Source organism: Numida meleagris, chromosome 17, assembly GCF_002078875.1.
Source record: "Numida meleagris isolate 19003 breed g44 Domestic line chromosome 17, NumMel1.0, whole genome shotgun sequence".
NCBI classification, from domain to species: Eukaryota; Metazoa; Chordata; class Aves; order Galliformes; family Numididae; genus Numida; species Numida meleagris.
In genome coordinates this window covers 8,287,600-8,300,279 of record NC_034425.1, presented here as the reverse complement: position 1 = coordinate 8,300,279, position 12,680 = coordinate 8,287,600, and the positions used below count along the sequence as shown (strand labels likewise).

Genomic DNA, 12,680 nt, shown 5'->3' with positions numbered 1-12,680 from the left:
ACTATTATCTCTAATGTGCTAGAAAGGCTGCTCGGTTCCGCAGCCAGACGTGTTTGCAGGACCAGGCTCTTGGTCTGTTTGGCAGGATCTAATTAGGTTTGATCTGTGCTTTCTATTTTAAGATTTCTGTTGTCTTTCCAATAGTCCCTCCACTTTGATGCTTGACTTAAAAAACCCAGCGCCGTGACAAATGAAGGGCGAGCTCCCCCTGCTGACCCTGGTGCTGCAGCTCAGAGATGAGGGGGTACAACGTGAATACAAATTAATGCAGAATGAGAGGGGGAAAAAAAAGGCAAATATGATCCGACTTAATAGCTTATTTCAATCACGAAAGCAACAGTGACCACGGCGTGGTGGTTGGAGGACAATGGCTTTGATAAGGGGGGAGGCTGAGCTGCGGGGAGCGGTGCGTGGGCTGAGAGGGGGGGGCTGCCATGGGGTGAGTGGAGAGCTGAGCCCTGCAGTTGTGAGTAACGCCGTAACCCTTTAATGAAATGATGCTCTTTGTTCTTAAAAGCAATGCAGAGTTTTCTAAGGCTCAACCTGAAACCGTACATGAGTCTAATACACCGTTAAGGATCCAGGGGTAGGTGAAGTAAAAAGCTATTGGGCTTAGGACAAAATGCCCAGAACCAACTTCATTCAATTAGTTCATCAGATTTGATTTCCTATAGTATTAAAACCGCTTAATTGCCTGTGAAAATTGCCTGACACAGGATGGGTTAATTCTCCTTCTAGCTTTTGCAGGAAATCACTTTGCTGCAATTGCATTTATTTGTGGCCAGAATGTCTGTTTGCAAATTGACTGTTTGTTAGAGTGTGAAAAACTTTTTTTTTTTCTTTTCAAATGAAACTGAAAGCAAATTTGTAAAATTATGTGGGAAGAGAAATCATGTCTGGCATCCTAAGCAAACAGGAAATGTTAAAGGTTCTTCCCCTTCAGTGACTTGGAAAACATCTGCATAATCTTTGCTTAGGGCTAAAGATGATCTTATCCCTTCTCTGGGACAGACAGCTCCGTGTTTCAGAGTTTGCTAGTCTTAGCTGGGTATTTTCAATAAATATTTGTGTTTTCACAAGAAGAATGGATAAAAGACGTAGTGGTTATGGTACTACATAGAATTCTTGTTCTGCAGCAGAATTCCTCTCACCAGAGACAAGTCACTTGTCATTCTACTTCACTTTGCCACTGCAAAGTGCAAATAATTCCCACATCATGTGTTTCTCCATAATCCATCTACGGCCAAAGGAGCTGTGCTTGCTTCTGCATTTTTAACGCTTATGTTACATGTTTTTTTTTTAATTTTATTTTGTTTGTTTTAAACTCCAGTAATTCAGACAGAACTAGATTAGAGAGGAACTCAGTGTTCTGTTGGATGAGAACTGACACACAGCAATATGTCAGGTGGTCTTCTGAGGGGCACGGAGGGGTTGGTCAGTGCCAGCTCACCTTGTACCTCTGGCCAGAGAAGGAAATCAGCAGCCTCACCTCTGTCCTTTTGTGACCTGGTATCTGAGTTCTGTCTCTGGAGGTGAGGTTGTTTCGGGTCAGTGTCACCCTGCACAGCAATTTATGTGTTGTGCAGCCCTTCAGCAGGGTGTTCTCCTCAGAGGGCAGCCCTTTGCAGAGCTGTGCTGGTTAATATGGAAGGACCTGAAGCTATTCTTGGGTTTGCTCTGGGCCTCCTTCACTGCCTCACTGTGACTGCAGTGGAGCTACATCTCCTTGCCAAGTGCTGCCCAGAAATGTGCACGAGGAAATTTTCCCAACCATCGCAAGGCAGACAGAATATTAAGCATATTAAGATCTTGTGATATAAGTAGGCATTCAAATAAAATAGCTCCAAACAGCCATATAAGTGGCTTTCAGTTTTATTGTTTCCTGGGAAATGAAATTATAGCAATAATAGGACATCTCGGTGCAGGAGATCCTTAAAGTAGCCAGAAAGTATTCCTTCACTTATTTGCAATGGGTTATTTATGGACAGATTGTAGCCGTAAGTGCATACTGCTTCATGGCTTGAAATATCCATGGTGGCAGTTCTGCAAGCCCAGCCAAAATGTTTCTCCTCAAGAGAGAGACTAGCAGCAGGAAGCACCCTGTGTGCCAGGCCAGAGTACTCCCTGTGCACACTGCTGTCCAAAGCCTTCACATCTCCACGCTGAGATTTGCCAGAGTAAACCTTGATTTATTTTTTTTTTCTTATTTCCTTTCTGGTCTGTGACACTTTAATTTAGCTCACTGCCATATCCCAGGCTGCAAGCCAAAATATATTCAGGTAATAAGAAGACATACGCACCGTATTTGAGACACTGCAGGTTAATACAGTCCCCTCTTTATACTGTGCCCCTTGTGTAAAGCTCTTGGAGTACTTGCAAAATTATCATTCAGATAAGGGGAGCAAAAGGTGAGATGTCTTAGCACTATTGCAGAAAAACACTGAGCGAGAATGCTGATGTATTTATGGACAGTGTGCCAAAATCCACCTTCCTGGTGCTAAGGGGTGGGCGTCCGAGGTTGAGGGATTCCAATTTGTGTCTCAACAGGGGAAAAGAGCAACAGAGAATTTATTCTTTAAATACAGTTCTTAACAGCAATAAAAACAGTGGCACAATCCTAAGCTTCTTGAAGCCAGTGGGCATCTTTCCATTGATCTGATGGTTGTTGGATCAGGTCCAGATGACTGCAAGAGCGCAGTGATGTGTTTTAGTAAGCCCAAAGGAAAATGGCCTCTCAGCATTTTCTTTTCCCTTTTTACCAGGTGTAGTAACATGCAGATCTTCCCAGAGGGATGAGGCGATCCAAGCTGTGATGCCAGCACGGTAACCATGCTAAGCAAACCTCTCCCATAGGGGACACCAGTTGCTGCACACTCAAACATCTTCCCAACAAAAAGTCACCTTTACAGGGCTTGTCTCAGATGAACCTACACCCTGAGCCTGTCAGTGCCAATAGAAATTCAGTCTGTGACTTCAACACAAGCAAGATATTTCTGTTTGCCAAACTGAGCTATGCCAAATTGGATTAAATGCCTGGCGATGTTCTGGAAATGGATCAAAAGCTTGACTGGCTTCTGTGGTTCTGGACCAGGACACAAAGTCTGTGCCAGGTGGCTTTCATGAAGAAGTGGGGAGGGCTGCCCCATGCTGGTTAGGTATAAAGGAGGCAGTGCTTTTTGTGCTTTTTCTTCCTGGTATTTTTACTGAGTAAATTATAGGCTTGAATTTAAATGAGCCAGGGCTATAATGAAGGCATCAGCCTTAATGGACAAGGAAAATCAGAGATTGTGGTCAGGAAAAAAGAAGAACTAGACAGCAAAGAGGGGACACGTGACCTTGCAGCTTAACTCCAGGTTTGAGTCCCAGGAGATCGGGAGGCTGCTGGTTCCTGGCTCTAACAGGAAAGTCTGGCCAGCATTCAAAAGGAGGCAAGGTGGAAAGGTTTCGATGCCCCTTGGTTTTGGTAGTTAAATCCCTCTTGCACCTTTGAAAACGCACAGCCTTGTGACTTCCCCACCACAGGAGAAGGCTGGGGGAGGTGACACATTTCTTATCTAGCCGGCTCAAATGAACTTTGACTGATTAGAGGTCTTCAGCTACAAGCACTGTTAGTACAATTTTATTAGGAAAGTAGGGCTTAAAATTATGGCTGAAGGTGTAACTGGGAATGTTTAGAACTGTGTAAACACATCTTCTTCATTGCAGCAGTGTACATCCACTGCTGTGTGGCTCTTGGCATTTATTTTATTTCTTTTCTGGAGATAACTCAATGAGTACATGCCCTGTATCACGCAGAGACCATTTAGCAGAGCAAGCTGTTCATACGTGTAAAGGTTGTCACAGTGAGTGCTGGCACAAGGCAATTTGATGAGTAATAAGCTTTTGATATTAATGTCAAAAAGCACAAAAGAAAATCCTCTTCTGGAAGAGGACCAGAAAGTAACCTCAGTCAAGCACACGCTGACACGCAAAATACTAAAACCAGGGGAAACAAATAGCTCGTGGATGTGTCGGAAATGTACAGAGACAGGCAAGGCAAGTTAGGTAGAAAGGCGCCTTCTCAAGGCAAAATGTTTCATATCTTGCCTCTTTTGAGAAGGTCACAGCCAGATGTATTGCACTGGATAATTGCAGCTTCCAAAGGTACGTGCGTGCTGAGGTTTCACACAGTGTAGGCCCAAGGCTGTAAACTGGTTATTGTAAAATAACCTGGCCTGACACTACTGCCTTCTGCAGCTCAACGTGACAAGTGCAGTCACTGGTAATTAATGTGGAATGAGACATCTGGTGATTTCAGTGTTTCTGTATTTGTCTCAGGTTTTCAGATGAGAGGACTGAGGGAAACACAGGCATTGATTTTTCCAGCTGTTCATGCGGTTACCAAAAGCAAACACAGAAGCTGAAAATCTTCGATGGCAGTGCATAAATGTTTGCTTGCCAAACTCTGTGTGCTCTGTGACAGAGCTCTTTTTGAAGGGGAAATTGTGACACATAGGCATTGCCCAATCTGTCACTTAGATGAGAGAGAATTGGAAGCAGCTCTGCTGACGCTAACGTCAGGTGAACACCCAGCTAGCACCAGGCCCACAAATCCTGAGCTTGGCGTTGGTCAGGGGTGGTCTCAATGCTGCAGAACAGGTCACTGAGCAAAATAATGCCCAGCTTTCAGTTCCCTTGTAGCTCAGAGTATCCGTGGTGAGTCAGCATTAGTGTGATGGCACCAATTTAGCGCCTCGTGCTGAAGGCAGAGCTTTCTTGCAGCTATTTATATATATTCCAGAGTTAACTTTCAGATTTCGTGCATAAAGATTAGCTGTAACTATTTCTTCCTTCATCATGCATGTGATCTCTGGGAAGACAAACTCTAAGCCTGATCATTTGCTTTTGTTCCTATTTGCCAGGCTGTGAAGAGTTACTGAACGATGTCCTGTCGCCTGAAAACTCCGGGCCTCAGCACTATGAGCCACAGTATGATGATTACTATTACCAGGTAAGAGAAGCATTAACTCTGTCTCATCTTATGGCACTGAGAAAGTCTTGGGAGTGATGTGTAGCTGGGTCGTTACAAATGCTGTTGTTGTTTGTTATCTGCAGAAGGTCTCTGAGGACTTGTTCACCTATGAAGTTTGACTGATTTAATTAGATACAATCAGTGTTTTCCACTTGTGTGATGCCAGCAAGCTTGTACACAATGGCTCCCTTCACAGCCAAGAAACACTGAGGCTTGTAAGAGCAATGCTAATCAAATCCTAAATTCTCTCAGGCCAGCTGACAGTTACCCTATGTTAAATGCATTGAGCAGCCAAGAGCAGCCCAGCCACTGAGCTGAGAAGCTGAACAGAGGAAGCACAAATCACCATTGCAGCTCTGACACATCTGGCTACAAATTTAGACTACAAAAAAGAGTTTCACATTGACTAAGGAGTGGAATTGTGGAGGAGAGGTCCTCCCATTACACACAGACCCTGTGTGATGAAAATTTTAATGTGTCACTGTGGAAGAGATTAGGAATTGAGGCCAGGCAACAAGCCTGAGATCCAAATGTGTCATGCTGGCATCTTGATTAGAGGTGTTAACAGCTGGACTATAGGCAATGCTACAATTGTGTCTGCCTTCCCACTGCGTGCATAGGAGAAATCACTCATCTCTACCAAGATCCTGATTTCCCATTTTCCTTGCGCTCCTTTGTGAATAGCTGAGTTCAGCACTTAAACTTAGTTGCTGGAGCATGTGGTGAGAGGTGTAAATGCCACGGACCTTGTCCTTGGTCCAGCTCATCCCCACAGTTTCATGGCGTTACACAAAATGGTTTCCATTGTTTGGGCAGAAGATAGAGACACTGCCTCACCTCAGTGCAGAGGATGCCTGTCACAGGATAGAAAGAGCCCTCTGTGACTGCAAACAAAAGGGCAGAATTTGGCCGTGAGCTTTTTTGATAGGGAAGAGTTGTCTGAGCTTGCTGTGTCTTTTCACGCGATGAAGATGACGGGCTGGTTTTAGAACCTGGGCGGTGGAAGGCTGACAGCACTATCACTGCTTGTTTCTGAAACCGTATTGTTTTGTAAGTGGTGACACAGATACCCGCAATGCTGTTGCTTGGTAACCTTAATAGGTACCATAAACCAAATTCCCTGTTTTGCAAGAGATGATAGAGACTATAAAATGCAAAGCAGTCTCTCTGCAAACACTCGATGTTTTCCTATTGCTGTGCAGATGTTGGCTCATTCTGACTCTGTTAGAGGGCAGGTGGCATGGCTGTTGGGTCTTCATTCCTCTGGGATTTCAGAGATGCTATCAACCAAGGACATACTGCAGCAAAGGTGCTTGAAGATGAGCCAAGAGATGTGGCTGCAAAGCTTCCCAGAAGCCAGAAGAGGTGGAAGCTGTGCTTGCTGCTAATGCTGAGAGCAGCCGATGGCATTTCTTTTGCATTCTAGATTGGTGCCTCTGGGAGAGGAAAAGGGCAGAGTGACTGCCTGTCCAAATTGCTCAGTCATTACTGCGTGGAAGTCTCGCTGGGTGCTCCTGAGCAGGCTTCTGGTTTGCCCACTTTGGGTTGATGCTGTATTTGTGTGGCCTCAGAGAAGTGGTGGTAAGAGGACAGGAAACAATGCGCAGTGTACACTCCACACTGACCTCACAGCTCCTCTGCACAGCTCTGCCTTCCAGAGAGAGCTGCTCGGTTACCTGCAGTTTCCAGGTCTTCCAGGTGCAGTTCAGAAGCTGTTCACTAGATGTCAGTTAAGGACTGGGAGAAGGCTGAGAACAGGCTGCATTAAGGAGCCTCCCCTGTGGGGAAGGAAGATGAACTTTTCCATCTGATGAAACAGAGGAAGACTTCTGGGGCCTGGGTGGATTTGAGGTTATCGCTGAGTTCTGTGCTCAACTCCCAGCGAAGTACCTGCTGAGAACATGTGAGCTCACTCTGCATTTCCCAGACCTTATTGAGTGTGAATTCCTGGTGATGTAGTCAAGCCTATAAGCAGCTCCCAGTGGCACAAACAGCAGTTGCCTGTTAATCTGATGTTCATCCTGGTATACCCTTCGCATGTCTTTCTAATTCTCAGGTGCAGCCAGGAGAGGGAGGCAGCAGAAGGGTACATCTGCTGTGGTGGCACAAGGACGTATTTTAAAGGGAATGCATCTCTTTTATTGCACCCAAAGGGTTGCACTTAGACAAAGGCGAAAAGATTCTGAGCTGGTTCATTGTTATGCTGTCTCTGCATTCATGATCTGATTTGGGAGCAAGAAAAGGAAGAGGAGACATATCCTCATCTTACATTATTTCTCCTTTCCTCTGCTGTCACTTTGACTTTATCTCCCACGGGCCTATTGCCTGGACTGTAGCTTTCCAAAGCCTAAAGCGAAGCAAAAACCTGATGAGGTGAAGGAAATGCCAAGAAGTGGGATGAGGTAGAGGCAGGAGCCACAGCGAGGCGCTGAACTCATCAGCCTGTTTGTGTATTTTGAGTCAAATGGGGGAAGACGGAACTGCCAAACCTCAAGCCTTTAATTGAAACCAAGTGGATGCAATTAATTTAAATTGATATGTAAGATCCTCAGATACCAGGAGGCTGGGGCATTTGATTTGACATTTTCTAAATGATCTGTTTTTACCTTTTTTTTTTCTTCGGTGTAAACAAGAACAAAAACTGATGAGCTTTTAATGTCTAAAACTTTGTCCACAACAGAGGGGAAAAAAAGCACACTGTATATGCAATTTAAACCGCAAAGGCCATTCCATGGAAGGTTTCTAATGGCCTATAATGAGAGGCTGTGTCAGTATGATATTTCAGGCCAACATGGAACTCATCCACTGAGCTCAGGTCTGTTAGGGTGTGATGCATAAATAGCAAAGAGCAGCAGTTGGGTATTACAGGACTCTCATATCAAAGGGAAGTCTCTCACTGACTTCCATCAGCCCTGAATCAGGCTGCAAAGAGTATGTGAGTGCATGCATGGAATGGGAAACTCCTGTTAGACTTTAAACAAAGTGTGTGAGTCCCCGCTCCGCCACACGTCCTCGGTGGCTCTTTCACAGAGGTAGAACAGGAGTTTGTGAGATGCTGCAGTGCTGGGAGGGATGGGCTGGGAGGGACTGGGAGCTTCTGCTGAGCCTTTCCTTGGGCTGTGGTTCTGGGAGGTGAGGTGATCTGAGCTAGCACCTGTGCCTGCCCCACCAGCCTTGCACTAACGCTGCGGGGTTCTGGCACTACACAGGAGAAGCTCTGTTACTGTTACTTCTGCTACTGAAAGTCCTCCAGCATTTTAAGGAGTGGTTATACACGCTAGGGAAGCAGTTCTCTTCTGCAAGGAGCTGCACAAGTTAGCAGCTGTAGAGCCTCTCAGCTCCGGGACCTGTGAATACACCCGCGTTCCTGTGTAAGAATTGAGTCTGTCGGTGTGGTAGTTCGGGTCTGTATTGCGTCTGTTTGAGGTACTGCCTCAGCAAAGTGCTGTTAGTATAATTTCTGTCTCTTACAGTCCTTAGAGGGAAAATAGAAATGTCCAGAATATGACAGAAGCCAATCTATCCACCCCGAATTCCTGCCACTGTTTGCTGTTGTGGCCACAGCCAGAAGTCTGTGCAGGATTTGCTCCATAGCAAGTTTCTGCGAGCACCTCAGAGCCCCGGACAGCCTTTGGAGACGGGAACCAACAGAAAGTCCACAGCTGAAGTATCTGTGTGAAAACCCAGACCCAGATTCAGGCAGCTCAAACAAAGCAAAGTGCCTGTGTCTAGCATTTCTGTACGGCTGGCTCCAGGCCCTGCCGGGCACCTGGCCAGCTGGGAGCGCTGGCTGCAGGCTGAAAGGGAACCAGGCTGGCTGTGTCTGCATCTCCCTGGCCAAGGCTCGCGTTGCAGGCGCAGAGAAAGAGTTGCCTGGGTTCAGGTGCTCTTCTGTCCAAGCTCCTAAGTCAGAGGGAAAGGGAATCTGCAACAGGAGTTGGATTTTTCGACCCTTCACGTGGCACGTTTTGGCTGTTCAGATTCGAGTGGAGATCACCTGGTTTGGTAAGAAGAGGAGGTTGGATGAAAGATCTGAGACCTCCCCTCAGTGAGACCAGGTAATGGCATACTTCACCAGCTGCTTGTGAAGAGACAGGCTGGGTGTTTTTACAGATGAGAAAATCCTTCATCTGAAATCTGTGCCCAAATGCTGTACATGCAAACCCAGTGGAAGAGCCTTTGTAAGATACAATGATAGCAGGGCCCCTGTTTTAAACAAGGCTGTTTGTTTCCCAGTCATTGGTCCTGTATTGAGTTGCCGTTTTCCATTTTTTGCTGCTCTCATCTGTAAATAAGAGTGAGTCTGCCTCTTAACAAGGTGCAGGATGATTGCTGCACGTCAAAGAATGAGCTGCCTTCTCAGTCCTGTGTGTGTTCGCCGCCTGCCAAGTGATTAATTACACTGTATGAACAGCAGAAAAATTGTTGAAACATGACAAATACATTGTGTTTGCCTCTGGGATGGATTTGGGACTACTAACTGATCCACTTCTTTGAAAATATTCTCAGTAGCAATTAGGAGTCCCCCACTGGCTTCAGAAAAGCCAGAAGCCTGTTCTGCCCAGTTTGGGAGGTATCCACCACAAAACAGTCAAGGAATAGCACTAGCCTGATACCACAAGTTAAACCAGATCTTTCCCAAAGAAAGCACCGCACATCCTCCAGAGCTTTAATGTTGATAGGGTTTGTTTTGCCTTTAGTGCAGACTTGGCAGGGCTGAGCCCCCAAGAAAATGTCTTCCCACGTGGATCACAATGGGTCTGTGTACGCTGGCTGTACTGACCTCACTGTGCTTCCTTCTGGAAGCTGAAGCAAAGTTGGAGTGAAGGACATCAGATCTCTCATCTTAGCAGAAGCTCAGAAGTTAAGATGTTAAGTTGGAAATATCTTCCAACTGATAGCAAAGAGAAAAACATGACCTATGTGGTAAGGAGTAGCAGTGTTAAATACAGCAAATTGAAGCTTTATTTTTTTCTGTTTTTTATCAGCCTCCAGTTTTCTCCACCACCCACACGCCCTCAGTCATTCTTGGCTCCCACTGTGTTTCTGGCATTGCAGATGCTCAGTGTCTGCCTCCCTGTGCTGGGGGCTCTTGGGCTGTTCATGCTGTGCAGCAATCAGCACAGTGCATGTTTGTAATTCGCTCCCCTTACCAAGCTGCTGGTGGGCCCTTCTGTCCTGCTGGTGCTGTGGGACCCATGCTGTGATTATGGACAACTCATTCAAATGTCTTTCCTCCAGAAGCTGGGGGAGAGGCTGGATCTTCATTCCTGCAATAATCAAAACCTGGGATGTCAACATATTCTAATACTTAAGCTGGGAAAGTACTGCTATGTCTTGAGCATCTCCCTTGGGTGTGTACAGCTAATCTAGAAATCTGGCTTATGTTTGATGCTCCTAAACCTGCCAGATTCTCCTTCTCCTCAGCTTCTATTGCATCCCATGGGACATGAGTGCAGTCACCATCTTCAGGGATGGCCTTTTGTGGGGCCCAGCCTTGGGGCTGATCCCAGCCTCTGCTTCTCAGACCCTGGTAAAGCTAGCCCCACACCGTGGCTTTGTTTCTGAGGTGTTTGTTGCCTGAATCTCTTGCTGGAAGAGGTTTCGAAGCTCAGCTCTGTTTGAAATCTTCATAAAGCACAGCCATGCAGTTACAGGCAAAAAAATCCACATTCCTAGGTAGGATGAAGTAGGATTGTATGCAGGCAATAGTGTGTCTTCACAGATTAGAATTTTATTATAACCTCTAAGGGCAACACTCAGCAGCTCTTTTTTCTCCATTTTCTCCAGAGCATCAGAAAGCAATATTAACTACAACTGCCAAGAAACCCCCAGTGAACAATTACCAAGAGCAATGAAAAGCGCAGCGTGCCCCCATTTGGGACTAATTTACATGGAAATTGCCTGCTTTCACCTGGCAATATTCTGAATTATATTTTATATGCTTGTGCATACATACAAAGTGTCCTTGGTACAAAACACCTGCATAAAAATCTGCCTCCCTGGCTGCTTGGGCTGACTACAAAAGCTGTCCTGGTGAGCTGCTGCAGAGGAGGAGCAGTTTTGCACTCAGGGCAGGGGAGGCGTCCTCCAACAAAATAAATGCTGACTCCTCCAGCAGCCTTAAAAGAGATTGTTTGAGAGATGTTTTCTTTTTCAAAACCAGTTTGAATTCTGTGATTTGGTGGAACATCACACACTGACATTTTTAGAGAGGAAATTACTTTTCCCTGGACTTGTTTCTGCTTGGTTGTGGTATTAAAAACAAAAACAAACAAACGAAAAAAACAACCTAAGGTTTGATCTTCTCATCCTGAGCTGGGACAAGAAAATATTTTGAAATCTGCGTGCTCCCAGGCTGGGAGAAATGCTTTCCCACCTGTTCTTGCCGTGCTCCCTACAGATTCAATCCCATGGTCTGAGGCCTGCAGGACGCTGCCAGGGCTGGGGAGGGATGTGGCAGATCCACTGCTTGGGCTTCCATAGCCCTCAGACACACAATCTCTTGGTGCACTACTGTTTAATTGGATTGTGCTGTCTTTTTAGGGGAGCTGAAAAGCTGGTCTGACTTTCTGTCTGCGCTTTTGCCCAAATTCTGCCAGTGATCTGGTTTAAATTGCAAGCACCTCCTGTAACAAGCTCCAATCAACAAGGGAGCAAAACGTTCAGGCACGGAGCTGCCCAGGTGGACGCATCCCCTTTCCCTGCCCTGTGCTGGGCTGGCTGGGTCAGAGCTGCTCAGCTCTGCCGCACTCGCTGGACTCCAGCAGGTGCAGTGACAGCCACGGCGTTGTTCCAGGCCCTGAAAGAGGAGTTACCTTGCACAGCTGCACCTTGTGTTATCCATGACTATCTTCTGAGTATTTATTTCTGTTCTGTGGCCCAGGTAGGGTTTTGTATTCAAAAGCTTTACCATTTGAAAGCCTGTCACGTTTCTCTCTGACAGAACCTATGTTTAAGAGACATTTTCTGTCTCATCTGTTTTTTCCTTTCTGAGGTATTATCTTCAAGCTTTTCATCCGCCCATTTTCTGACTGAGCACAGTTTTGGGGGCGTTTTTTACTGGAATTGTCAGTTGCCATGTTGCCATGGCAAAATGTTCTTCCCAGCCCTGTTTCTCCATGGATAAACCAAGCTGGGCCCTTTGGGTAGAGGCTGGGAAACCGCTGAGAGCTCCAAGTTGGTCTCTTTCTATCAGGGAAGTCGCATCCTATTGATTTAATCCTTCAGGTAAGTATGGCTTTGGTTTAGTCTTTTTTTCCTTTCGTTTGCTGTACTGAAAATCCGTCCACTTTAATTAGCTGTATTGAATGCAGCGTTATTAACAATATAAGCAGGAGAAATATTGTGACAGCGCACACTGTGTACTGTTCTCCCGTGAAGAAATACAGCTGCTCAGTCAGAGGGTGGCGAAGCCGTCCTGATTCTGATATATGGCCTTCTGGGGAATGCCAGCGTGTCTATAATAAAAGTAGCCAAATGAGAACCACTGTATATAGAATTTGGGAGTTCTTGGCACTCATGTGACAGGATGAGGTTATCTTTGCCCTCCAGTTCATGACTGTGAAGCTTGCTCGCTCTTTATTTATTTCCCGTTCCGCCTCATATCTTCTCTTTTTGCTGTTGGGGAGATTTGTGCTGTGTTTATGGAAGATACAGGACTACACAG

General features: G+C 45.9%; 1 protein-coding gene across 2 annotated transcripts in view; it reads left to right on the top strand.

Annotated features, from left to right (window-relative positions):
• The window catches only part of RAB11FIP4 (RAB11 family interacting protein 4), a 91,237-nt gene that overhangs the window by 36,036 nt on the left and 42,521 nt on the right, over nucleotides 1–12,680 (top strand). For both annotated transcript variants that reach the window (XM_021414672.1, XM_021414671.1), the window contains exon 3: nucleotides 4,902–4,990. In XM_021414672.1, the coding sequence (XP_021270347.1) occupies nucleotides 4,902–4,990 (89 nt within the window). The remainder of the gene's footprint in view (nucleotides 1–4,901; nucleotides 4,991–12,680) is intronic.